At 46.9% G+C, this 25846-nt stretch overlaps 1 protein-coding gene across 2 annotated transcripts; it reads left to right on the forward strand.

Annotated features, from left to right (window-relative positions):
• Positions 1–252: 252 nt before the first annotated feature.
• Positions 253–25846, forward strand: MKI67 (marker of proliferation Ki-67). Of its 2 annotated transcripts, none has more exons than XM_073240123.1 (15): positions 253–524; positions 850–1041; positions 4300–4378; positions 4473–4588; positions 7452–7518; positions 9443–9488; positions 9977–11059; positions 12243–12418; positions 13410–13725; positions 13812–13930; positions 14044–14215; positions 16744–16896; positions 17611–21491; positions 22318–22752; positions 25292–25846. In XM_073240123.1, exons 2-15 carry the CDS (start codon positions 950–952, stop codon positions 25325–25327), a joined length of 6771 nt encoding a protein of 2256 aa, XP_073096224.1. In that variant the 5' UTR covers positions 253–524; positions 850–949; the 3' UTR covers positions 25328–25846. The 2 variants fall into 2 exon arrangements, with proteins under 2 accessions (XP_073096224.1, XP_073096223.1); XM_073240122.1 differs by having other exon boundaries at positions 254–524; positions 24536–25846.

Raw genomic sequence — 25846 nt, forward strand, 5'->3', positions numbered from 1 at the left:
GTCCTTAAAGGGAGGCACGAAGGGTTTCGCGGGGGTGGGACCTCCTGCATTTCCACCCTGTGTGCATCTGCGGGGTGAGGCCGCTGGGCGCCGCTTTCCGCAGGTGCCCGGGAGCCCGCCAGGCCGCTAGGAACCGGTCCTCCTTGCTAGCCCCGCCCTCGCCCCTCCCTATTGGGCTGCCGCAGCGCCACCGCGTCCAATCGCAGCGCTAAGCGCCAAATTTGAATTGCTGTTTTCATTTGAATCAGGAGGCGCGGCGGGCAGCTTTCCGCGCCGGAGCGTCCTACGCTGGGGAGGTCGGGGACGTAGCTGGGCCGGGCCACCCGCTCACTGGCGAGGGCGACAGCGGGGGGAGCGGGTTCCGCGGCCGGGAGGAGTGGGCTCGGGCCAGCGGGCGGAGCCCCTGTCCCTGGCGCGCGGGCGGGCAGGGGGCGCGGCGGGCGCGTTGCCAGCTCCTCCGGAGCAGACTCGGGCGCCTCGACAAGCAGTGGAGCCACCGGTGGCGTGCAGGCGACTCGTCCTGGGTGAGCGGCGGCCGGGGCACCTCGGGGTCAGGGCTGCGGGGACCCCTCCCGGCCTCGAGGGGACTTGCGGGGGAAGCGGGGTCTGGGCCGGGCTCATCCAGGGCCTGAGCTCGTGGTCTCCGTAGGAACTCCCGGGAGACGTGACCTGGTGCGCGCGTCTGGCCGCAGGTCTTCGGGGGCGCAGAGTTTGTGAGCAGCCCGGGGCGAGGGGCGGCCGGCGGCAGGGCATGGTGAATTAAGTCCACGTCGGTCACTTACAAGTGAGTTCTTAGCTCTTTGCTTTCAGTGACAACCCTTATCCGCATTTTGTTTCTGTTCTATTCAGTGGTGCTCCTGAATTAGAAGAGCTGCTTTGAAGTCAGCTTCAGCAGACCTTTTGATGCCGAGCCTTCCTATACGGATTTGCTCCACATCTTGTTTAGAAAATGGGCCCTCCAGCACACCTCGTCACCATCAGAAGGAGCGGGGTCGACGGCCACCACTTTCCTCTGAGCCTTAGCACCTGCTTGTTTGGAAGGTGAGCCCTGCGCGGGCAGACTGTCCAGTTTAAAAGATCTCATATTCCTGATCACAAGCTAACCCACGGGAAACGGGGCCCCGGGAATGGTCCCTGCCCTCACACTGCCCCCGATGTCATCCCTGTGTATTGTCAACTTGACATGCTATTTATTAGGAACAAATTTTGAAAACAATATTATAGCTATTAAGAATGAAGTGTTTTGTTAGTCAGACATTTCTAAATTGACTTGATAACAATCTTTAAATGGAAAAAAAATGTCGATGACTCTAAAGTCCTGATTCACTTCAAGCAGTCTTTTAAAGACCACTGTGTTCACCTGAAAACCGTTCACACCTGGCATTCCTTGGTTGGGGGCCTGGCTGGGGGGGACGCTACAGAGCAAATGCAGGTGGCTTTGGATATGGCTTGTTGGTCTTAGGAGGGAAAGCCTTCCTGCCAGTGTGCTGAGTGCTTCTCGCTTGTGGGCTTCCTGTGTTTCCTGTGTTGGTGTTGGTGGGAACTGTGGTCCCTGTATAACAGACAGAATTTTTCATCACTGGCCTCTGTTTTCTAACGTGACTTTTTAGACAAACAGCAGGTCACCTCTCTGTGAGCCCCATGTGGTGGGTGGGACTCCAGTCCTTTCCACCCACACCCCGTCCTACGGACCCATCCCTACCATGTCCCAACCCACCGCAGACATTTTGAGCTCTTGCTCAGCTTGGTGCTTTTGGCCAGTTTGAGCTTTGTGACTGGAATGTTCTCTCTGTCCTATGTAAGTGATGCCTTTCCAACTCTCAGATGTCAGTATAAACGTGACCTGGAAAGAAGCCTCTAATGAATGCTAGCTATTCTTGTCTCCTAACACCACACCTGGTTTGTCTGTCCCCCTGCTAAACTCTCCAAGGACAGGAATTGCCAAGTTAATAATTATGTATTCAGTGCCTGGTAAGGTCTGGCAAATAAGAGGTGGTCAATATTTAGCACTCTGGTAAGTGGCCAGTAGAAACATGGGCTGAATTTGGAATCATAGATAGCAGTGGTTCTCAGCCCAGGGCCAATGTGCCCACCAGGAGACATTTCTCTGTGTTACAGTTTGGGAGGCTCATGTCGCGGGCATCGGTTAGCAGAGGCCCAGGGATGCTGCTAACGTCCTGCTATGTACAGGTCAGCCCCCCACTGTAAAGAATGATGTGGCCTAAAACTTGAGCTGAGCTCGAGAGCCGCTCGTCTACAGTGATTCTACTTGGCAGTTTCCTGCCAAACAAATTCTCAGTTCTAATGAGAGACTCTCACTCTATTTTGTTGAAACATTCTGATACTTAAAAAGCAAGTTCTCCACTTCGGTGTAAAGTCACTTGTTCAGTTTCCACAGCTTCTTTTCTCTTCAAAGAAAAAATAAACACATCTTTCAGTATCAAATGGCAGTTTTTTATGCAAGATTTTATAACTTAGAAACCCATTCGTCATTATTTGGCCATATGACATGGTAGGAAGACATATTCTTGGACTCCAGAGGTTCGCGCTGAGAGCAGAGACGAGAGTATATGGAACACCAGACAGCCAGGGAGACTCAATAAGGACCTCTTTGATTAGCTTCTTTGTTGCTTTGGGAAAATTCTCTTTTGCTGTTTCCTGCTGGTGTTCTTTGTGTGGGAAGAGTTGACTCTAATAGGGCTCTTTGTTGATTGCAGGTGAGTACTTTTAATGATGGGAGACTTGTGAATCTGTTAGCTAAGGCAGTGTGGTTTTAAAACAACAAAAGCTCACAAGTAATGAGAATTTCTGCATGCAAATGGCAGACACGTATAACCCATTTATTTGAACAACAGGGTAGGGGTGCTGATGGAATTCTCTTTATATATGAAGAAACAGGCACAGAGAGGTGCTAGCATAAAATACAGCAATTTTGGTAATGATGGAACCTTTGAAAGTACATAGCATTACAAAATAAACATACATAAACCTTTTTTTTTTAGGAAAAGCAGCACAGAGTATTAAAAATAATTGTTATTCCCCACACTAATATAAAGTACTGTTTCATTTGGGTCTTATAAGCGTAGCTATTTCAGTAAAAGATAGTTCAGTTTTATATTCTAATGTTTTCTATTGTAACTATCCCTAAAATGGCTGACCCTTGCACACAGCCAGGGTTGGGGATGCTGAGCCCACGCAGTTCAAAGTCCACATATAAATTTTGGCTCCCTCAAAACTTAATTGATAGCCTACTGTCGACTGAAAGACTTACTGATAAGATACACAGTTGATTAATACATTTTGTATGTTTATGTATTATATACTGTATTCTTAGAATAAAGTAAGCTAAAGAAAAAAGGTTTTTTTCAAATTGTTGCAAATCCCCTGCAAATTTTCCAGTATATTTACTGAAAAAAAATCTGTGCATAAATGGACCTATGCACTTCAAACACATGTTGTTCAAGGATAGACTGTACTGTAAATTTTCAGGACTTAAGATAGTTACTTACACAATACTTATAAAAATTGTTCTCAAAATGCAAGGATTATTTACATTGCCCAGTTTATTATTATTATTATTATTTTTTTTTTTTTTTGAGAGGGCATCTCTCATATTTATTGATCAAATGGTTGTTAACAACAATAAAATTCAGTACAGGGGGGTCAATGCTCAATGTACAATCATTAATCCATCTCAAGCCTAATTCTCGTCAGTCTCCAATCTTCTGAAGCATAACGAACAAGTTCTTACATGGTGAACGAATTCTTACAGAGTGAATAAATTCTTACATGGTGAACAGTACAAGGGCATTCATCACAGAAACTTTTGGTTTTGATCATGCAATATGACCTATAAACCATCAGGTCAAATATGAATATTCATTTGATTTTTGTACTTGATTTATATGTTGATCCCACATTTCTCCTATTATTATTATTATTTTTATTTTTAATAAAATGCTGAAGTGGTAGGTAGATGCAAGATAAAGGTAGAAAACATAGTTTAGTGCTGTAAGAAGGCAAATATAGATGATCAGATGATCAGGTGTGTGCCTATGGACTAAGTATTAATCCAGGCTAGACAAGGGCAGCAAGACATCCACGGATGCAGAAGATTTCTCTCAAAGCAGGGGGGGTGAGGTTCTGAGCCTCACCTCTGTTGATCCAGTTTATTATTTTTTATGTCATTCCATTTACAAATCAAAATACATGATCAAATACTGTTTAATTTTGAAAGTTTGGTGTAATTTTTAAAGAAAATTTCAGCAACCTAAGAAATCTGAATTCTTTTCAATTAAGGGGTATCGAATGTGACATCCGTATCCAACTTCCTGTAGTGTCAAAACAGCATTGTAAAATTGAAATCCATGGACTGGAGGTAAGTGAGTTTTTGGAAGTCTATTTTAAAACTGTTCATTTCACTTTTTATCTGTTCATTTGTTACGTATTCTTCTCCTTTCTTATACTTATAGGCAATATTGTTTAACTTAAGCTCCACAAATCCAACACAAGTAAATGGATCTGCTATTGATGAACCTGTACAACTAAAACATGGAGATGTGATCACCATTGTCGATCGGTCTTTCAGGTAAAAACAAATTGGTCTGAGAATTAACGGACCTTCTGATGCCTAGGAAACTAGCCTCATAGATCTCTGTGGACCTTAACGCTGGTGAACGTCAAAGTGTTTGTGGGTGTCCTTCTCGACACTAACGTTTCATCTAAAATCTGTGGATCTGGAAGGAATAACAGTGGGGCTGATGTGTTCCAGTTCAAGGGGCTGAGTGCGTGTAAATGTGCCAAAGAACTGTGACCAGATCCTAACGGGATTTAGTTTTTTTGTGCATGTCGTGATGCTGCATACAGTTTTAGTTCTTTTAGAGTATAATGCACTCATAGAGAAAGATACAAAACGAGACGCAGAGCTCAACTTACCATGACGTAGATGCCTTTGTTATCATCACCTATTACGGACTGAATGAGCTCGTCCGATGTCATGTAGAAGCCCTAAGCCGCGGTGCCCCAGAATAGGACTGCGTGTGGAGACGCGGCCTTTAAGGAGAGGATTAAATCAAAGTGAGGTCTTTAGGGTGGGTCCTAATCCAATCCGGTGTCCTTATAAGAAGGGATTAGGACACAGAGAAGCCAGGGGAGCAGGTGCTTGGAGGGCTGGCCACCTGAAGAGCAGCAGAGAGGCCCAGAGGAGCCCAACCGTGCCGACACCTTGATCTTGGACGTCAGTCTCCAGAACTGTGAGAAAATAACTTTGTTGTTGCTGAAGCCACCCACTGTGTGGCACTTTGTTATGGCAACCCTAGCAAACTAATGCACTACCCAAGCCATAAACATTTCCAGAAGCTTCTTTCATGCCTCTTCTAATCACTTCCTCCCCTCACCAAGTAAACCATTAGTGTGGCTTTTCTGATAGTGTAAAAGTCTTTGGAGTTTTGCTTACCTAAGCATGCATCTCTAACCACTGTGGTTTTGTCTGTCTTCATTAAATCCATAAATTGGAAATAATGAAGTATGTGTTAGTAACTGACTTTTCTGCTCTTACAGTTGTGAGATTTATAGCATAGATGTCCCACTCTGTTCCTTCTTGCTGCATAAGTTTCATTCAGATAATATACACAATTATATACCCAGTTATGTAGAATTTATTCATTCTGGATGGACAATGAGTAATTTCCAGCTTTTGGAAGGGGTCAGTGCCTGCTTTATGATCAGATATGGCTAAATTTTATTAGTTAGTCCTGGTTTGAAAAGTGTTTGAATAGAATATGTGTTCTACAGCTACTGGGTGCAGTGCTCCATCTAGAAAGGTCCATTAGTTTCGAATTCGTAACTTTTAGAATCACAGTCCTTTTCCCCGATTCCTGGTTGCTCAGGTAGGTAAGTTGAAGTTGTCCATTGAGGAATTTTTTTTCTTTTCGTTGCCTAGCTCTGTCAGTTTTTGCTTTCTGTATTTTCGAGCTATACTGTGTGTTTCAGTTTAGAGTTACCTCCTTCAGTTAGACGAGGTGCTGTCATTTATCATTTGGAAATGCCCTGTACCTTAGTAATCTTCTCTGGTGATTGCTTACTGTCATTGGTTTCTATCCCATTACTTTCAACTTTTCTGACTCCTTAAGGTTTAGATTATCTCTTGGAACCAACTGTTTCACACTGTGCTGTTTTGTTTGTAAGTGATTTCTCTGCTGGCTGAATTGGCCCTTTTATCATTACAGAGTGTGCTTGGCCTCTGTGAACAATTTTTGTCTTAAGGTCTATTTTGTTGGCCGTTAGTGTAGCGCTCCAGCTCTTTCCTGTTGCTGTTTGCATGGTTTATTTTCTCCCATCCTTATACTTTGTATCATATTTGTGTCTCTGAATTTAAATTGTGTCTCTTACAGACAATATATAGTTGAATTATTTTTTTCACCCATCCTGCTAAATGCAATGCTACTTTCATTACTGTCTTCATTTGTATTAAGTAGATATTTCCTAAAGTCCCGTTTAAATATCCTGGTCATTTCTTTTACTGTGCTTTCTGTGAATTTGACTTCATTTTTAGAGGGTATTTTTATGGAATAGAGACTTTCAAGCAGGAAGTTGATGTGGAATGTGATGTGAACTTGATGTGGAATGGAGACTGGGACGATTTCTGCAAACTGAGATTCTGTTCAGATCAAGAACAGAGAAGACTAAGACCTCCAACACAGAGTAGGAAATGGAGCTTAAGAAGAGGGACTTGATCCAGAGCTCTGCTACCATGTGAAGTCATTCCAGGTGCCAGGCTGCTTCAGCTCTTAGGTGGCATCTAAACTCAAATCAGACCACCTTACTGTGGTACCCAAGTTCAGCATGCAGGATAAAAGCTGTTCTGTGAAGTGATACCTGAGGTCTGTTAGAACGACTTTGTATCTTACTAAATACACATACACACTTCTGACAGGTGCCTGTCCCTGTGCGGATATAGAGGCAATAAGCGGGAAGCTAAGGCGAGCAGAGCGATCTGCGGTTGAACTCTGTAGGTGCCCTGCCATAAGTGACATCACAGAGTGATGGAGGCTTCGGATGCCACTGGGCCTCCTGCTTGACCTTCCCTGCCATCAGATGATTTCCATGAACGTAAACTAGCAGAGACCCAGTTTTGCTCTCGTATGTGATGACTTTGCACATACGAGGTACTCAGGGACACTGTTGAATCATATTCTCTGGTCAGGGTTCAGAAATAAATCTGGGTCCCCACCCTCTGCCAACAACCTTCCAGAAGAAACTTAGGCAATTTATCTAAGTTTTTAGTGTAAAAACACTTTCCTAACTCTAAATATGTGTCCATGAATAAGGTAATACCTTGAACAAGATGTGAATTTGTTCCCTGCTCGTTGGACACTAATCAGATCTGGAAGCTTTAGCATCTGTTCCAGATCTTTAATCTGAATATGTGTCTCTCATTCTCTGCACTTTAGGTATGAAAATGAAAGTCATCAGAATGGAAGCAAGTCAAGTGAATTTTCAGGACAAAGACACAAACAGGTGAGGGGGGATGGTGCCAGCTTTGTGCTCTAGTCTTCTGGGTGTTGATACGAAGTCATTTAGAGACAATTTGATGAATGGTTTCTCGTGAGGGGGGACGGCTTTGTGGTTATAGCAGGGAAAAGTAACTAAGATATTAAAGCAACTTGACTTAAACATATTAGGATAATTTAAAACCAGACTCCCTCTATTACTCACAATGAAGGTACTAAGTAGGTCTTACACTTTTGGCCCAAAAAGCTCCGAGACTGTCTCATGGTCTGGCCTTCTTGCAAGCCTTTGGGCAGGACAGCCCCAGCGCAGACCTGAAATTCAGGAGCTGCGTGGCCCAGTGGCCTGCCACGGCTCCCTGTCAGTGTGCTCGTCCCCCTTAATTTGTCTGAAATAATCACGTCGGCGTCGTGAGCACCAGAGGTGCTTCAGTTCTGACAGGGTGTCCTGTGCCACCGGAGGAGAGGGACTGCCGGCCTCAAAGGAGAGAATCCAGTTACTTGTGTTTATCCGCGCCCAAAATGGATTCCAAGCCGAAATGCATTCTGGGCCCATCCTTGGAGATTTTGTAGGACTTAGAAGGGTTAAGGTAAATGCTGAGAATTTCTGTCTTATTGTTTACGAAGCCGCCCAAGCCAGTCTCCTATAACCAGGAGGCAATTCACTGGCTCAGGAGGCTTGTCATAGGTGCCCCTGAAGTCAGCCACAGGCACTTTGACCTCAGGAGCTCTGCTCCTTCCTTGGGCGAGTGACATAATGTGGAGCCTGCTGCTCATCAGCGCTGGGGGAAAGCTAGCTTTTGAGGCATTATGCCCACTTCATTAGTGGGTGTAAGGAAACCAGCCAAAAAATTTTGAATTTATACGTTAGATAAGTGGTCTCAGTGGTCTGTGAACTGTTGTCATCTGGGCTGCGATGAAGTATTGAAAATGAATACTTAGAACAAGTCATAGTGGTCAGACAGCGATCTTCATGGCTGTTGAATAAGTACACTTGAACAGTCCTCTATTTTGTACATATTTTTAATTTTAATTCATTTTTATTGTTTAGTCATAAGATTCTTGGTCAACATCAAATTAGAAATGAGAAACTGATCCCTCACATGGGAAGTTGAAAAAGCAATGTTAGATGCCAAGAAATGTGAAATTGGTAAAAGAAATAAGGTGACTTACTTTTGGATATATTTTGTGCTCCTCCCCACCAATAATTCATTGTTTTCCCCAAATAACATATCAGTTTCTGCAAGGATAAACAAATAATTGGATTCTCTCCCATTAGGATGTATATTTCCTCTTTTGAAACAATCTTGAGCTCTTATATCTGATGGGTGTGTTACCCTGTTTCTCACCCCCTAAAACATTCCCTGTGAGAGGTTGTGTGCACTGTTCACGGGGCCAAGTGGCAGTATGGGCTCTGATTCATCTGCTCTGAGGCTGCAGATGGGTGTGAATTGCTTTTGCCTTAACATGTGGGCCCCAGATGCACCCTGAGCATCTGCCCTCCCAGAGCACATGTGCTAGGTGGGCCTCACTTTACACTGGCCTGTAGCTGATTTCTGATGAGACTGAGTATAAAGTGAATAATGCCGTGCCTTTGGCAAGCTCGCAGACCCCGGGTGTAGGTGACGGCTACTTTCAGCTTTTGCTTTTCTTTCCTATCATGAGAAAGACGGAGGTTATAACAACTCTCTGAGGTTCAATTTTAACAATTCTTTAAACTTTTAAGTTTGTGTCTTGTCTTATCACTATATATTTTTAAAGGAGCTAAGACATCCTCATTTTGTGAGCACTAATCCCCGAATGTCTTAAGCTCATTCACACTCTGAAATTCCTATAAGGACAGTTTGATGACGATCATTGGTAGCAGGAATACTTTCCTAAATATGACTTTGAAAAGGCCCCTGAAGTGCAGTTTTTCTTTTGCCAATTCACAGGAACCAAGGCGTGAGGACTCAAGATCCAGCTTCTCTTCTGACGCTGGTTAGTGGTTTCGGGTTCTGTTTGGGATCTGGCAAGATCAGTTCTCTGTGTGGCCTTATGCCGAGGAAGACACAGCGGTGTTCCACACCTGGGCTCTCAGAAGCTACGAGGTTGTTATTTAACATGACACACACAGGCGTACACCTGAGTTAACTGCTTTCCCAAGTGAGGTACAGGGCACCCCATGCTCTTTGGAGAGTCCACACCTAAATACATAGTCTCATTCATTTGTGGGCTTAATTCTGAGCAGATTAAATAGCATTTGATGTCTCCCATGGGCTTTAGGAGGCTGATGTGATTTATTTTTTTGGATCATAATACTGAGTATCAGAATAATGTTGTTATATATTTGGGGTATTAAGTAATTTGTAAGCTAAGTGAAAAACTAGGTTATAAGACAATTTGCAACAGTTTTGAAATTTGTATACTGCAAATTTCCTTGAGAAAATCTTGAACTTCTGTTTCTTATTTCATAACTCATTGCCAAGAGGGGAAAGTTCAAGATTCCAATGCCCATTCAAAACTCACTGAAGCGAACATCTCAGGAAGGCCTCTGGTCCATGCCAAGAATGTCAGAGCAGCCGGGACTGACTCAGGTGGCCCAGAAGATCTTGCTGCAGGGAAAACACTTAATGCTGTTCATTCATCCAAACTTCCTGGAGGTAATCACAGACATAGAATGGACCCCATTGCTGGGGATTTTGAAGAAGATTCCAGTGTAGCATTAGTGAACTGTGATGGAGCACTGAAGTCTTTTCCCTGTACACAGTGTCTTGAGAATAGTGAAAAAAATAAATCTCCCTTTAGGAAGCTTTATGAGTCATTGAAGGAAGAGTTGGATGTGAAATTAGAAAAAGAGAATGTTCAACAGAATCGTAGGAGGTCAGGATCAAAGAGTCGTCACACAGCCGAGCAAGAAAATGCTGGTGGTTTACAGGGTGAGACACAGCTACCGGTCTCACTTAAATCCAGACGGAGATCTAGTCGAAGCATCCAAGTTAAGGCAGACCCTGCTTCGGGAGAAGGAAGTAGCTGGGCTGAGGCAGACAGCAGAGAGGAGAAGCCTTCTCAGAGGCCCAGGTTGATTGGGAGCCCTGGCACTTCCCTCGCCAAGACGCCGAAACCTAACAGCCCAGTTCAGCTTTCACAGCAGAATTCCTCACGAAAACGTCGGCGGGAAGACCTCAGTGCCGTCAGCAGAAGGGCCTCTGTGAGTCCCGACCAAAGCGGAGGCTCCAGGGCAGATAATAAAATATTTACTCCTACAAAATTCTTAACTAGAAACCAAACACCCACTAAAACTGAAAAGACTGATAATTTTGGAAATACACCAGAAAAACTCTTTTCCGAAAGGAAGCAGAGTATTTCTACCAATGTTGGCATTCTTACTACAGAAATGGACATTCAGAGTCAAACGATTTTAGCTCCACTGGTCGTTCAGGTTGAAAAGAAGATTGAAGATGATGATTCTGCCGCTCAGCCTGAGAGGCCGGGGCCCCCAGCTGGACGGCTGTGCGCTGCATCACCCGGCCTTAGTTCTGCTGATGTCGGCAACTTTGGTGATGCCAGTAGTAAGTTTATTTAACTTTACCTTATCCTCCCCCCAAAGTTCCCATTTACCTTGTCTCTAGATATGAATTAATGAGACTTTCCTTTATCAGTAATGACTTGCTCTGCGGTAGAGAATCTGTCAGGCTCTAAGGGTGCAATAAATAATGAGGCAGTTACACTGTGACCTCGTGTGGCTTCATATTGAAGAGAATCTCAGCGAGGAGAGACAGGCAGTGCAGGGTGTTAGGGGACCTAATGAGATGGGTGGTCCAACATCTGGTTCTCCTAGTACATCTACAACAAAATAGAATGAACATAAGGTTTCATTCTGAACTGTAAGCACCTGTACCCTGTGAGTCTGGATCCTGCAGGTTAAGTGCAAATCCCCTGGACATTGTCTAGCACAGCGTGGCCTCCAGATGTTGATCCTCTGTGATCAGGTCTCCTGCAAACAGTTTCTTACAAAACACTGAACTGTACCCATGGGTTTATGTGCCAGGCCACGTTCAACATCATAGACAACGCACATCGCAGGCCGTAGGAGAGCCTGTGGGAAGAGTATGCCTGTTATGTCCCTTTTGCAAGTGGAGAAACTGACAACCTAATGTCATACCGCAAGTGGCAGACACAGGGCCTCCGGTCGGCGTGAAGGTCCTGGCCATCCTCTGACCCTTTTCAGGGTCTCTGGGCTCTGATTGGGGCCCCTATGTGGAGGCACCGGCTCTCTAAGATCACACCTGCGTACATCAGCCACACATCCCCATGGGTGTCATAAGGGGGGGACACACCATTTAACAAAGGATTTATGTTGGCCAGTGGTTCATCAGGATGCGTAGCGGGACTGGGGCTCACTAAGTTTCCGAGTTGGTGAGCCCTGCTCCCTAGGCTGGGTGAGGCCCAGAGCCGCTGACTCAGGCCAGTCCCTGTATTAAGCTATGTCCACAGAGAAGTTTTCAACATTTTAAGAAAATCTTTCTTCTGCCAAGTAGGGACTTGATGTTCTGACGAGAGGTTTACCCCGGATCTTTCACGAGCTCTTGACAGAGCTTCACCTTCCTCAACATTCCGAGGCAGTGAGGCTGAGCTGTGAGGGTCCGTTTCAGTGAATTTTACAATTGGCTTGTCTTCAACAGCGATTTGCAAGAAGTCACGAGTATCGGTGTGGTCGTTCATTCCTCTGCCTGTTCGTATTCGTCACTTTAGGTAAGATTGAGGGGATGGCCCTGAAGAGAAGGCGGGTCTCCTTCGGCGGTCATCTGAGGCCTGAACTATTTGATGAAAACTTACCTCCGAATACACCTCTCAAAAGAGGAGAAACACCAAAGAAAAGAAAGTCTCTGGTAACCCTCACCCCACCGGTCCTGAAGAAAATCATCAAGGTATGTCCAACAGACAGGGTTCTTACTCCTATCCGCCAACTCACATTCTTGGTACATTGTTCTTTCCAATAAAAAAGTGAAAGCTAAGAAAAGTGTACACGCTAGCTCATTCCCTTGGGTGTTGGAAAGCAACCACCTGGGTTCTGTAGTGGCCCAGCGCAGGTGAGGTCTCAGGACTCGGCCTTTTCCTGCAGAGGCCTCCTGCTGACCACACTTAGGGCTCAGTGATCACGTGGAGGTTCCAGTAAAATCTGTAAATTTCTATTTAAAAATTTTAGCTACTACCAATTCAACATTCAATTTCAATTCCGCTCAATCTCAATTCAAAAGCAAAAATTTTAGTCACTGACCATTGAAAAGAATCTGGAGATATTACAACACATACCCATACGGTTTTTATTTTTGTTTTTCTCTTAGAATTATAAGGGAAAATGGAAACTCCTGAATGGCAACACATGTATGATTTTCACCATCAGCTCCTTAGAACTTGCATTCACCTGCCCTAGGCTCCGATGTCCTGGTTTTAGATCTCTGGAAAGGTGCGGCCCCGTAGAGCACCTTCCTCAGAGGGCCTGGGCAGTCTGGAATCTCTTGTCATCCCAAACGGCATGTGAGGCATATCTGCGCTCCCTCCTGGGTTATACTGGCTCCCAGAAGGGAGCTGCCCTCCTTCCATGTAGACCAGACAGAGAGTCCCACAGGTTCCTTGTATTCAAACCAGAGCATTCGCCTCACTCCTCAGAAGGCTCCTTCCATCTTTCCACCTGAAATTCCCCAATTAACACTGGTTGGCTGCCTTGTCTCCCTTTCTTTTTCCTCAAACGAGGGGACAGACTTCCATCTCTACCTTACCCTTGACAGACAGCGGTGGAAGCTTTTGGTACTTTAAGACTTAAATAGTTGAAATTCTTTACTGGGTAGGGTTTTCACTTTCACTACATAGATGTCATCTTTCTGTTAAGTTTCCTTACGAGCATTTAAATCTTGTCAGGAACAGCCTCAACCCTCAGGAAAAGAGGGTTCCTCAGAAAGCCCTGTGGAAGTGACCGCACAGAAGGCATTTATGAGCTCTCCAGCTGGGAACCCTATGGAAACGCCAGCTGCCAACGGCCAACGCCGTAGGTCCTGCATGGCACCTTCTATCTCCACCAGCAAGTCCCCTCATCCCACAGAGGCACCTAAGAAGGGAGGGAGGAGGAGCAGCAACTTGCCTTCAAAGAGAACGTCCATCGATCGAAGCCAACGCAACATCTTACAGATGGTTTATTCCAGGAGAAGGAGCGGCGCTTCTGAAGCTAATTTGATTGGTTGGTGCTGTACTAACAAATCCACTTGAAGGTTAGTTTCCTTGTTCGTGCTACTTTTGTTAAGTTTCAACATTTTCCCTTGACAGTGGCCAAATCGTGGGCAGATGTGGTAAAACTTGGTGCCAAACAATCACAGCCTAAAGTTGGGAAGCAGGGTCCCCAGAGACAGCTGAACAAAAGGCAAAGACGAGTCAGTACTCCAAAGGTCGGTCGGTGTTCCATCGCGATTGCTCTTTTACATGTAAAATTAGGTAAGATGACATTAAGTGTGGATTTATGCTTTGACGTTTGGTTCATCCTATTTTTTTGTTTTTCCAGAGGCCTACTGGCAGCGTTCACAATCAATTTAGTACAGGTCATGCGAACTCTCCTTGCACCATAGTGATAGGGAAAGCTCACATTGAAAAAGTACACATGCCTGCTCGGCCCTACAGAATGCTGAACAACTTTGTGTTCAACAAAAAGATGGACTTCAATGAGGATCTTTCAGGTAAAAATATAGCCTTGGTGCTTGTAAACCATAGCCCCTCTCACCCTCCCCATGTGAGGGTGTGAATGGGTGCTGCGTTTGTGCATCTGCCCTGAGTCACCTTCTATCAGTTTCATCCTAAAAATACTTCAGAGGATTTGTTTTCAGTGCTTCGTGGTGTACATACTGGTAACTCACACATCATGTTCGAGGAAGAGAAAGCTGGGCTGGAGAACAAAGACAGGCCCCCAGCAGTTTGGGGATTGGGAGTCCTGCATGAGCAGGTGTGAAGGACACCTGCTCACTTTTACCTTGGGGAGCAGCTTAGCTGTAGACAACTAGAGGCTGTTTACGGGGAGAAAGCTGCGGGGCTGTTATAAGTGCCCTTTCCCTGCATCTGCGCTACCAGGTTCTCCAGAGATGCAGCAAATGGTTTCAGCAATGTTTTGTTGTTTCAAGATTTCCTTTCCTTCCATGAAGCTGAACCATTTCTGGAAACCAAGGACTGAAAAGGTTTCTGTAAGCATTAACGATTGAGCCGACGTTGCCTCTCAGTACAAGAGGGGACTTGTTTATGGTTATGCTGATGATAACCATGGCCGAACCCAGGGTTGGATTTTATGCCACGTAGTTTGGCCAGTGGTTCCCACCTGGAATGCTTCTGGAGGGAGATGAGACTTGAATCCTTTAGGGGGAACCTTTCTTTTTTCCACTCTGTTGAGAAATAATTGACATCCATCACTGTGTAAGTTAAGGTGAACAGTGTGGCAGTTTGGTTTACATATTTTGTGAAATGATTGCCACAATAGGTTTAGTTAACATCCATGATCTTACAGGGATACAAGAAAAAGAAAAACCATTTTCTCCTTGTGATGAGAGCTCTTAGGATCTGCTGTCGTAGCAGCTTTCCCGTATGTATGCCATGCGGCGGTGTGAACTCTAACCATCGTGCAGGACCCTACATTCCTAGTACTTACTGGGCTTGTAACTGGAAGTTTGTACGTTGACCACCTTCTTGCAACTCCTTCTCCTCCTATTCCCCCACTTCTGGTATCTACAAATATGATCTCTTTTCTGAGTTGGGTGGTTTGTTTGTTTGTTTGTTTGTTTAGATTGCACATAAAAGTGAGAGCATACAGTACTTGTTTTTCTCTGTCAGACTTATTTCACTTAGCATCATGCCTTCAAGGTCCATCCATGGGGTCACAAGTGGCAAGATTTCATTCTTTTTTTAACAGCTGAATAATATTCCATGGTGCATACAGATACCACAGCATTTTTATCCATTCATCCCTTGATGGACACTTAGGCTGCTTCCATGTCTTGGCTGTTGTGAATAATGCTGCAGTGAACTAGGTGAAATCTTGTTTTTATTTCCCAGCAGATTTTAAAATGAGAGTTCTCCACTGTATAACCCATATAAGGGACTCTCTGAGAATCACAAATGGATCAGTACATTTAGTTTAAAAAAGAAAAAACACAAAAATATGGAAGAGTGGTAGCCAGTTGTGATAACATGTTCTACGAGGTAAAACAGTTGTGAGCGTCCACCACCCAACATGCAGTTATTTCTGTATCTGTTTATCCTTGTTGATTACATTCATGTGTGGGTTACTAGTATATACATCCTGAAGTATTGAAAACAAATCCTCAGATATGTTCTGGACATAAAACTAGTCGAAGTTAATACTCAGTAGCTGGGACAGTGGATTTTTCTCAGCTTTCCTTCAAAACACTTTCCCAGAGGGTCACAATGTCCACCCCTTGGTTCGAGTAACTTTCATGGCGAAATGTCAGTGCGTGTTGAAGACCGAGTCTTGGGTATTTTAAGTAAGGCCGGAAGGATGAGATATGGAAGGGCCAGGCTTCCCCACACAGTGTGTAAAAGGGTGTCAGACGGAGAGGGTTTGATCCATCGCGGCAGAGTGAGAAAAGTGAGAACGGGGACATGGTGAGTTTTTCAGAACAAATCTTCATTTAAAATGCCATAACGGTCTCTTTTTGTGAGAATATGTTGACACTTCTTTTTGGTGTTAAGAAGAAAAGATGGTAACATTCGTATTTGACAACACTAAAAATGGGCAACCCATGTACTTTAAAAAAAGTTGGGGGCATTTTATTTGTCCATAAAAACCAGAACTGTAGAGCCCGGGACTTCTGGAGGCAGCAGGAGGGCACTAGGGTTCCGGGTGCCTGGAGGGGAGGCACCGAGGGCCAGTCTCAGCCCCCTAGCCAGGGCTCACAGTGGGGGGGACTTTGGAAGAATAGACATCGACCTCTTCCAACTGACTTTCTTTCCAAGAAGCAGGGCAGAGGAGAGGGGAGATGATTCAGACCTCCCAGTGCCCTCTTGTAGCGAATGAGCCCAGTATCCACGCATCACCCTCTCCTATGAGATCCTCTCTCGCTTCTCCAGCAGGTCCAGGCTGTGGTCTGTGGTTCACTTTCCACATTTCCTTTGTTGTAGGTGAGGGCTGGAGTGTGAGCACATGCGGGCCGGCATGTGTGAGTGATGTGCTAACTGCTTTTCCAACATTTTCACGTAACAGGGCTAACCGACATGTTTAAGACGCCAGTGAAAGAGGAACCGCAAACTAGTGTGTGTCCCACCACGTCTTCAGATTCAGAGAATTCGCTTGGAAAGGCGTTTCAAGTCCCTGAAGTGGGAGAAAAACCTCTACTGTGCACTTCAGAAAATTTGGGTTGGTTTGCTTTTATCCCCTAACTCCTTGAGTTTTAAAGAGGAACTGTAGAGTTTAAAGAACAGATACTGTATTATTTCTCTACCGTGGATATTTCTGATGAAATGCCGTTTCCAGCTTTTCTGTTCTATTGTTTTTAGGGGAAGTTGCAATCAGCCGTGGAACTAGCCTTGGTGCTCAGTGACTTACACTGAAGGAATGCCCCTTTAGTGACTGTAAATGACCCATGTTCACTTTGGCCCTCTTTATTTATTGCAAATAAAGAGGTACATGAGCAGAAAAGATGGTCTCTTATATATTTACATAGATTATTCAAATGCAGTGCTTCCTGTGTATTACTGAGCACAGGCCACACTATTGCTCTGGTGCTCAACAGAAGAAACTGTTCTTTCTCCTGTGTGACGGTAAGAACGTGTGTGTTCACATGACTGAGACATGGCATGGCAGCCTTCAGAAATTCTTCAGGAATTCTTAGAAAAGATCGTAACCACCATTTCTGTATGATCCCACTGAATATCACCGAATAACAATATTCTTAAGTGCACAGTTCATATGTAGGACAGATGTATGGTCACCTAAGCAGCCTCATATCCTTAGTCAGTGAATAGGAGGCTGAATTATCAGCTCTTACACAGTAGTTCATGAGTATGAAATACCAAACTGGCACAACACGGTGAACTGAACAGATTTATCATGAATGTTTATTTCTTACAGGAGAGAATATGTTCCGCAGAACTCAGAACGCACCAAAGGAGCCATCTGATGCAAGTTCTGCAAGCCCTCCCTTGAGACGACCGAGCATTAGAGTCCACGCAGATAGTGTGAGGACCCCCAGGAATGTCTGTAAAACACCAGGCGTCGAGATGAGAACCCCAAGACTGGAGGCAGCCTCTCCAAAGATGGCATCAAGTGCAAACAAGTTCAGAAGGTCTGCGCAGCTCCCCAATGCACAGGTGCCAAGGGTGGAGTGTAAGAACAGGAAAGAAGAAACAGAACCTGATATGGTGGCGAGGGCCTCAGGAAGATGTGTGAGGAAAACTCCTCTGCAAGAACAGAAGCCAGAGGGGGAGAAGAAGGAGAGAGGAAAGCCCTCTGGGACACGTAAGAGGGACATTGAATCGACAGAGAACTCTGAAAAGATGATGACTGTGAGGAGATCAAGATCTTCAGAGCGGAAATGTGAACCAACAGCAGACCTGACCGCCCTCCAGCAATTCAGAGACATAAACCCCAAGGAGGACCTGGCGGACGTCCAAAGTCCCCTGCAGACCCCAGGTCTCAGCAAGGAACCAGAGGATGCCAAGAGCACAACAAAATTGCACTGTGAATCTCCCAAACCAGAACCAATCAGCACACCAGCCAGGACAAACACACCACCCAAGACACCCCTGGGGAGAGTGGGTGCACGGGAAGGGCCCTCGGCCCTCAGGACGCCCACAAAGACACCTGGGGGAGCCACAGCCTCATACAGAGAACCGGGAGGTGATGATAAAGGCATCACATTGCTTAAGGGAACCCCAAAGCAGAAACAGGGCCCTACAGGAAATGTAACTGGGCCCAAGAGGAGGCCGAGAACTCCCAAGGCAAAGGCCCGACTCCTGGAAGACCCGGTTGGCCTCAGCGAGCTCTTCCGAACCCCAGATCATGCCAAGGATCCCGTGACTGATGAGCACACCACTAATATACCCTGCCCGTCTCCACAACCAGAGCTGGTCACCACGTGCCCCGGCCTGAGCAGAAGGCTCAGGACACCTCCCTGCAAAGTGGATGTAGAAGAGCTCTCGGTTCTCAGGAAGCCCACACAGATACCAGGGGGAACCACGTCCTCTCCCCAAAAACCAGGAGGTGGTGACCGAGCCACTGCAGTGAGTGAGGAAGCTCCAGAACCAAAACTGGATCCTGCAGAATATGTAACTGGACGTAAGAGGCGGCCGAGAACTCCCAAGGCAAAGGCCCAACTCCTGGAAGACCTGGCTGGCCTCAGCGAGCTCTTCCGAACCCCAGATCACACAGTGGAACCCGTGACTGATGACCAGACCACCAAAATGCCCTGCACATCTCCCCAGCCAGAACCAGCAATCATACCAACCAGCAAGAAGGGATGGCTCAGGACACCTCTGCAGATAGTGGATGCACATGATGACCTCTCGGCTCTCAGGACACCCACACAAACACCAGGGGAAACCACACACTTACACAGAGAAACAGGAGGCGGTGACAAAGCCATCAAAGTGCTTAAGGGAGCTCCAAAGCAGAACCTGGGCCCTGCAGAGAATGTAACTGGAACCAAAAGGCACCCGAGAACTCCCAAGGGAAAGGCCCAATTCCTAGAAGACCTGGCTGGCCTCAGCGAGCTCTTCCGAACCCCAGATCACACAGTGGGACCTGTGACTGATGACCAGACCACCAAAATGCCCTGCAAATCTCTGCAAGCAGAGCTGCTCACCACACCGACAAGCAAGAAGAAAGGGCCCCAGACACCCCTGGGGAGAGTGGGTGCGCGGGAAGGGCTCTCGGCCCTCAGGACGCCCACACAGACACCTGGCGGAGCCACAGCCTCACACAGAGAACTGGGAGGTGATGATAAAGGCGTCACATTCCTTAAGGGAACCCCAAAGCAGAAACAGGGCCCTACAAGAAATGTAACTGGACACAAGAGGAGGCCGAGAACTCCCAAGGCAAAGGCCCAACTCCTGGAAGACCTGGCTGGCCTCAGCGAGCTCTTCCGAACCCCAGATCACACAGTGGGTCCCATGACTGATGACCAGACCACCAAAATGCCCTGCACATCTCCCCAGCCAGAACCAGCAATCATACCAAGCAGCACGAAGGGATGGCTCAGGACACCTCTGCAGAAAGTGGATGGACATGACGACCTCTCGGCTCTCAGGACACCCACACGGACACCAGGGGAAACCACACACTTACACAAAGAAACAGGAGGTGGTGACGAAGCCGTTAAAGTGCTTAAGGGAGCTCCAAAGCAGAACCTGAACCCTGCAGAGAATGTAACTGGAACCAAAAGGCACCCAACAACTCCCAAGGGAAAGGCCCAATTCCTGGAAGACCCAGTTGGCCTCAGCGAGCTCTTCCAAACCCCAGATCATGCTAAGGATCCTGTGACTGATGAGCACACCACTAATATACCCTGCCCATCTCCACAACCAGAGCTGGTCACCACGTGCCCCGGCCTGAGCAGAAGGCTCAGGACACCTCCCTGCAAAGTGGATGTAGAAGAGCTCTCGGCTCTCAAGAAGCCCACACAGACACCAGGGGGAACCACGTCCTCCCCCCGAAAACCAGGAGGTGGTGACCGAGCCACTGCAGTGAGTGAGGAAGCTCCAGAACCGAAACTGGACCCTGCAGAATATGTAACTGAAAGTAAGAGGCGGCCAAGAACTCGCAAGGGAAAGGCCCGACTCCTGGAAGACCCGGTTGGTCCCAGCGAGCTCTTCCGAACCCCAGAGCATGCCGAGGGGCCCATGACCGATGAGCACACCTCCGCAATACTCTGCCCATCCCCGCAAGCAGAGCCAGTCACCACACGAACAAGTAGAAAGCGACGGCTCAGGGCACCTGCGGACCTAGGGGAGGAGCTCTCAGCCCTCAGGAAGCCCACACGCCGACAAGCCCGAGGAGACGGTAAAGACATCCCACTGTTTCGGGAAACTGCAAGGCAGAAACTGAGCTCTGAAGAAAATGTAACTAGGACCAAGAGGCGACCAAGAGCGTGTAAGGAAAAGGCCCAGCCCCTGGAAGACCTGGCCGGTTGCAAAGGGCATTTCCGAACGTCAGATCACGCCGAGGGACCCACGGCCAATGACCAGACCACTGACGAGCCCTGCAAACCTCTGCAAGCAGAGCCAATCCCCATGCGCACAAGTAAGAGACAGCTCAAGGTACCTCCCCAGAAAGCGGGTGCACGGGCAGAGCTCCCCGCCCTCAGGACGCCCGCACAAACTCCCGCGGGAGCCACGGCCTCACACAGAGAACGGCAAGGTGGTGATAAAGGCGCCACGTTGCTTAAGGAACCTGCAGAACCAAAACAGGACCGTGCAAGAAACGTAACTGGAACCAAGAGGAGGCCAAGAACATGTAAGGAAAAGGTCCAAGCCCCAGAAGACCTGCCTGGACGCAAGGAGCGCATCCAAAGCCCGGAGCGTGCCAAGCGGCCGGGACATGAGGCAGCAAGCACTGAGCCATCTCCAAGGCAGACACCAGACAGAAGGAGGCCTGTGAAAATGTCTGGAAGAGCCCTTAGGGCCCTTAAAGTAAAACCCACGGAAGACCCTGTAAAACCTCACAGTGAAAGCAGCATCTCCTTGCCTCCCAAGAGGAAACGTGGAGAAGATGGAAGTGTCACAGGAACGAAGAGGCTGCCCACCCTGACTGCCCCACAGGAAAGCAGGGACGAGAAGCCACTCCAGAAAAGACGGCGGGAGTGTCGTAGACCCCCTGAGGCCCCAGTCATCAAGAAAAGTTTGAGGATTTTGGAAAAAAGGATCAAACCTGTGGAGGACCTGCCCAGCAGCCACATGAAAATGAGAAAACCGGGACGAGCAGAGGAGGACGTGACCTCTCCAGATCAGGTGACGGTAGGTGTGACCTGATCATTACATGGCATCTGGGATGGATGTTCTTTATGGCGTAAGGTTTGGTCTAAGTCATATAGGACCTGGATTTATGTGTGGATATTGTTTTCCAAGGCGGTCTACATTCAACTGAGTGAATAACTGCAGGCTGTGGTAAAGAATCCTTTTGGGGTGTATATTCTAACTTAGGGAAATAGTCAAAATATTACAACAAAGGTTAATAAGTTTCTCAGGAGCGGAAGGAATTAGGTTCACCCTCAAGGGGAGAAGCTTTGTGCAGAGAAAAGTTGGGCAGCCCAGTCCTGCTGTCCAAACCCCACAGCCAGGAAAACTGGGTGGGAGTAGGACACTGCCAGGATCAGAACAGTCAGAGCCAGTATGTGGGCCTTAGATGGAGAGGGGACCACAGTGTGGACCGAGGTTTGGTGAGGTTCCAGACATAGAGATTTTCCTGTTCCGCTTTAGCACTTAAAGGATTAGGAATTCACTTACTAATTCATTTTGATGAAAATCATTTTTCTGAACTGCCCCTTTGAGGCTTGTTTTAATCAGATTTGACATATGTGCCATTCAGGCAATGTGACTGAAACTTAACCTGAATTCCTCACTCATGGTTTATCAGCAGAGATGAAGGTTTTTCTACAGGAGCCAAAGGACGAGGCCCTTCCCTGGCTACCTGACATCACCGTTATCTTAGAACATTAACGAACGTAGAAGTTTCAGATGAGTTCCCCTTTGCGTCTACTTTTGATTTTTTTTTTCTCCATGTTGAATTTTGAGGTGGGTATTACTCATTATTGGCATGTTGGGGGTGTCTTGGAATTTGTAGGGGATGTCCCTGCGCTCCAGACGCCCGAATAACACCAACGTGGAAGAGCAAAGACCTGAGCTGCTTATACCAGAAGAAAAGGTCAAAGTAAAGAGGAATGAGAAGACGTCCATGAAGACCTCCCAAGAGGTGAAGCTACAGAACCCAGATGAGGGGGCCAAGAATCGCAGCTCCGAGGAGACCCATGGGGGCAGAAGGGGTCTGAGATCTCAAAGACTCAAGGTGTCCTTGCCTAACGCAGCAGGGGAGGAAAGTGTGGGAATCCATGGGGGAAATCAGAAGGAGAAAGAAGGAAAAGAACCCGCAGGCTTCAGGAGTCTGAGGTTAAGAAAGAGGACAGCTCCTCCTCAGGAGACCGCCGTGGAGAGCTCATCCGAGGCATCCGAGCGGAGAGTGACTCGGGGTGCCAAGAGGTGCGCCGAGAATATTAAAAAGGCAAGTAATCCCGTGTTTTTTCTTATGAGCATGGAATCTTTTGATATAATTTTTGCCCCATGTTGCAAAAGCAAACAAAACACCTCATATATAATAACACGTTGCCAATTCCCAGTCACACTAATGTACAAAGCATGAATCTAAACCGAGTATTTTGTCTCTTTGTAGCTATGTTTAGTTGGATCTCTCTTGGGGATTCCACTTGAAGTGGTAAATGCACATTGTGAAAACACATTCAGGAAGAACAAGGATTTCATCTAGTTAGAACTTTCTCACTGCTTGTTACGTGCCACACACTCACATCCCAGCGGGTGTCTTCAGATTAGCTCAATGAAACTTACTAATGCATAAACATTTCAAAGGAGTTTCTAAAGTGGTCCTGTCTGCACCACTTTTTCAAAGGGGCTTCTCTGGAAAGCTAGAATGAATCAAAGTCAGGGAGCGCCTAAGGCCAATGGTACTACAAGTACTACTGCTGTCACAGGTGACCAGCGTATGAGTTGCCTGTCATTTGAATAATGCGTGGCTAGACTGTCCCTGTCCTGGAGAATGCTTGAGATTGCAGGTGTGACAGAAAGATGGGCTCAACACTTCCCTTTCTCATGAGCAGCATCAGTTGGCTTCTTAGCACATAGTTAGAGAGGCTGAAGATGCCAGTGCCGTGGCCGCCCCCACACATACGCGTGTGCGTTTGTCTGATTTGGCGCCATCACAAAGGCAGAGGCGGTCTGTTGACTGTGCGCTGGAACGGTGGTGATGACGCTGGCACACGTCCTCATCCAGGGTCTCCTTGCACGTCCCCGCCACCCTTCCCGGCACGAAGGATCAGCTACCGAGCAGGTGGTTGGTCGGCAAGACAATGTATCCCACCCAGCCCTTCCTTGGCTTGTCCACCTACCATTCTGTTGTCATCTGCAGTGTGGACTTCATGCTTTCTACATGTCCCCTTTGACCTTTTCCTGATACAAGTCATTCTGTGAACGTTGGCTGCACCCGAGTATCCAACTATTTCAGGTCATTGGCGTCCAGACTCAGCCCTGGATTTTTTAGTTCTCTTTTGTTTTTCTGACCCTTCCCCACAGTGTTAGAGATCACTCGGTAAGGTCGCTGGTGGGCCCTGCTCCTGACGTATGCCCGACGCCCCAGGGAGCTGCTCCTGACGGACTCCCGGGTTGGGGAACAGTGTCCAGCAGGACAGCGTTCACCTGACCGCTTGCCTGAAAGTACAGTGAAGACACTCAAGGCTTTTAGGGTGTCAGTCCTGGAAAGGCGGGTCATCGTTTGTCTCCTTTTAGATTTTGTGAACGTCAGGGTGATCAGTCTCCCGTTCCCAGCTCTGTTTAGAGCACATAGCAGGGGGTCCGGGTCACCCAGCCAGAACGGAGCCAGCAGCCTCTTCCTCCCTGTGGTGTGTGTAGAGGATCCAAGCGATTCTGTCCTGATTGTCTGCGTTTACTGTTTCTGTTTTGCACTTTTTAATTTTGTGGAAATGTGCCTATTTGTCTGGAAATTTTCTTTTTAAAAATTAACTTAGTAGGTAATAAATCTTCCTATCAAAAGACGAAATCTTTAAATTTTAAAAACTGCCCAGGATAAGTAATTTAAAACACAAAGCAACTTTCACAGGCTATGTCTTAAAACTCATTTCCTACCGCAAAATTAATTTTCTAGGACTAAAGATCTGCATCACACCTCACAAGGATCTGGGTTTCTGCAGAGGAGGCTTGGTTACAGAAATTGTTCTTTTAAATCACTTAAGTGTGAGCTTTTTCTTCGCAAACAGGATAACGACAATGCGGGCATCAAGAAAATGAGAGCCAGGAGCTGTCGGAACACTGAAGATACTTAGCTGAGAAGTGTAAAAGCGAGAAGAGTGATGCCTGGGATTCGCCCACATCCTGCTTCATAAGAGGATTCGCCCTAGTCCTGAACTCAGTTCCCCTGGGGGTCCCGTAAATTTAGTTTATGTTCTTGTACAATATTTGCCATGAATATAAAAGTGAATTCTGTAAATAATGCTACCTGGGTGTTTAGGGGAAGAGAGCTTAGAATCGTGTGGCTTTGAATGGTTTATTCAGAAACCCCACAGCAGGGTCATGAAGAGGACTACCTGGTCCCATAAAGTGATAAAGATACAAAATTTGGGAGCAGAGGAGTTGGGCCGAGGTATGGCCTTCAACTTTGCCAGGTGAAGCCCTGACATGTGTCTCTGTGGCCCTCGCCACGGTGCCAAATGCACCTGCCTCTGTCGGTGTCCTTCCTCAGAAGGTGGAAGGCAGGGCTCTCTGTCCTCACGTCCCCAGCACCGGGCTGGCACTCAGGAAACACTGATGCGTGATGAGACTGAGAAGCTACATGCTTCCACTGGGGAGATGAGGTCCATGCACTCAGGCTGTTGGTCTTCTGCACAGGACGGTCCTGTCCTTGGTGTCTGTCACTAAGGGAATTTGTGATTTGGAGGACTGCTTGTGAATCCGTCTTCAGGGCACAGAGCTTCCTGTAGTAAGGACTGACTGGTGGCTTGCTTTTTCCACTTTAGGGAATATCTGTCTTAACTAGCACCTCTGTCATCTGAGAAGGCCTCCACCCATCACATCAGGGCTACCAGCCACTGTGTCACTCAATTCCAATGGTAGCATTCTTCCTGACTGTACCTGTTGGACTGAATTAGTGCCCAGCATGCCACCGTGTACAGGAAACGCAGACCCTTCTCCAGAGGAAGCCATTTCTGACAACAACAGCACAAGGCTCCTCCCCCACAACTTCCAGGAGCTGACTTTGGAGCCAATGCCTCCTGTATCGTTTTAAGCCCAGATTTCTTTCTTCAGCCTCAGACCCACAGATGAGCATTTTTATGTTCCATCTTGTCCTGTTCCTGAAGTCAGAAAGTTGTGCGCCTTCCCTCCAGGCCCATCTGAGGGCCTCCCACTCACCTGCCTAGACAAGTTAAGCTGAGGATGGAAGACGAGAAAGGGTAGCTGTCCCCTGAATGTGCACAGTAGCCATGCCCCTGTCAGCCCACTCCTGTGTGCCCTGTACTGGCTTGGAGCCAGGTTCACATAATAAATGTTTGTGGAATGAACTCACGAATCCA

Source organism: Manis javanica, chromosome 7 (assembly GCF_040802235.1).
Source record: "Manis javanica isolate MJ-LG chromosome 7, MJ_LKY, whole genome shotgun sequence".
In the NCBI taxonomy this organism is placed as follows: Eukaryota; Metazoa; Chordata; class Mammalia; order Pholidota; family Manidae; genus Manis; species Manis javanica.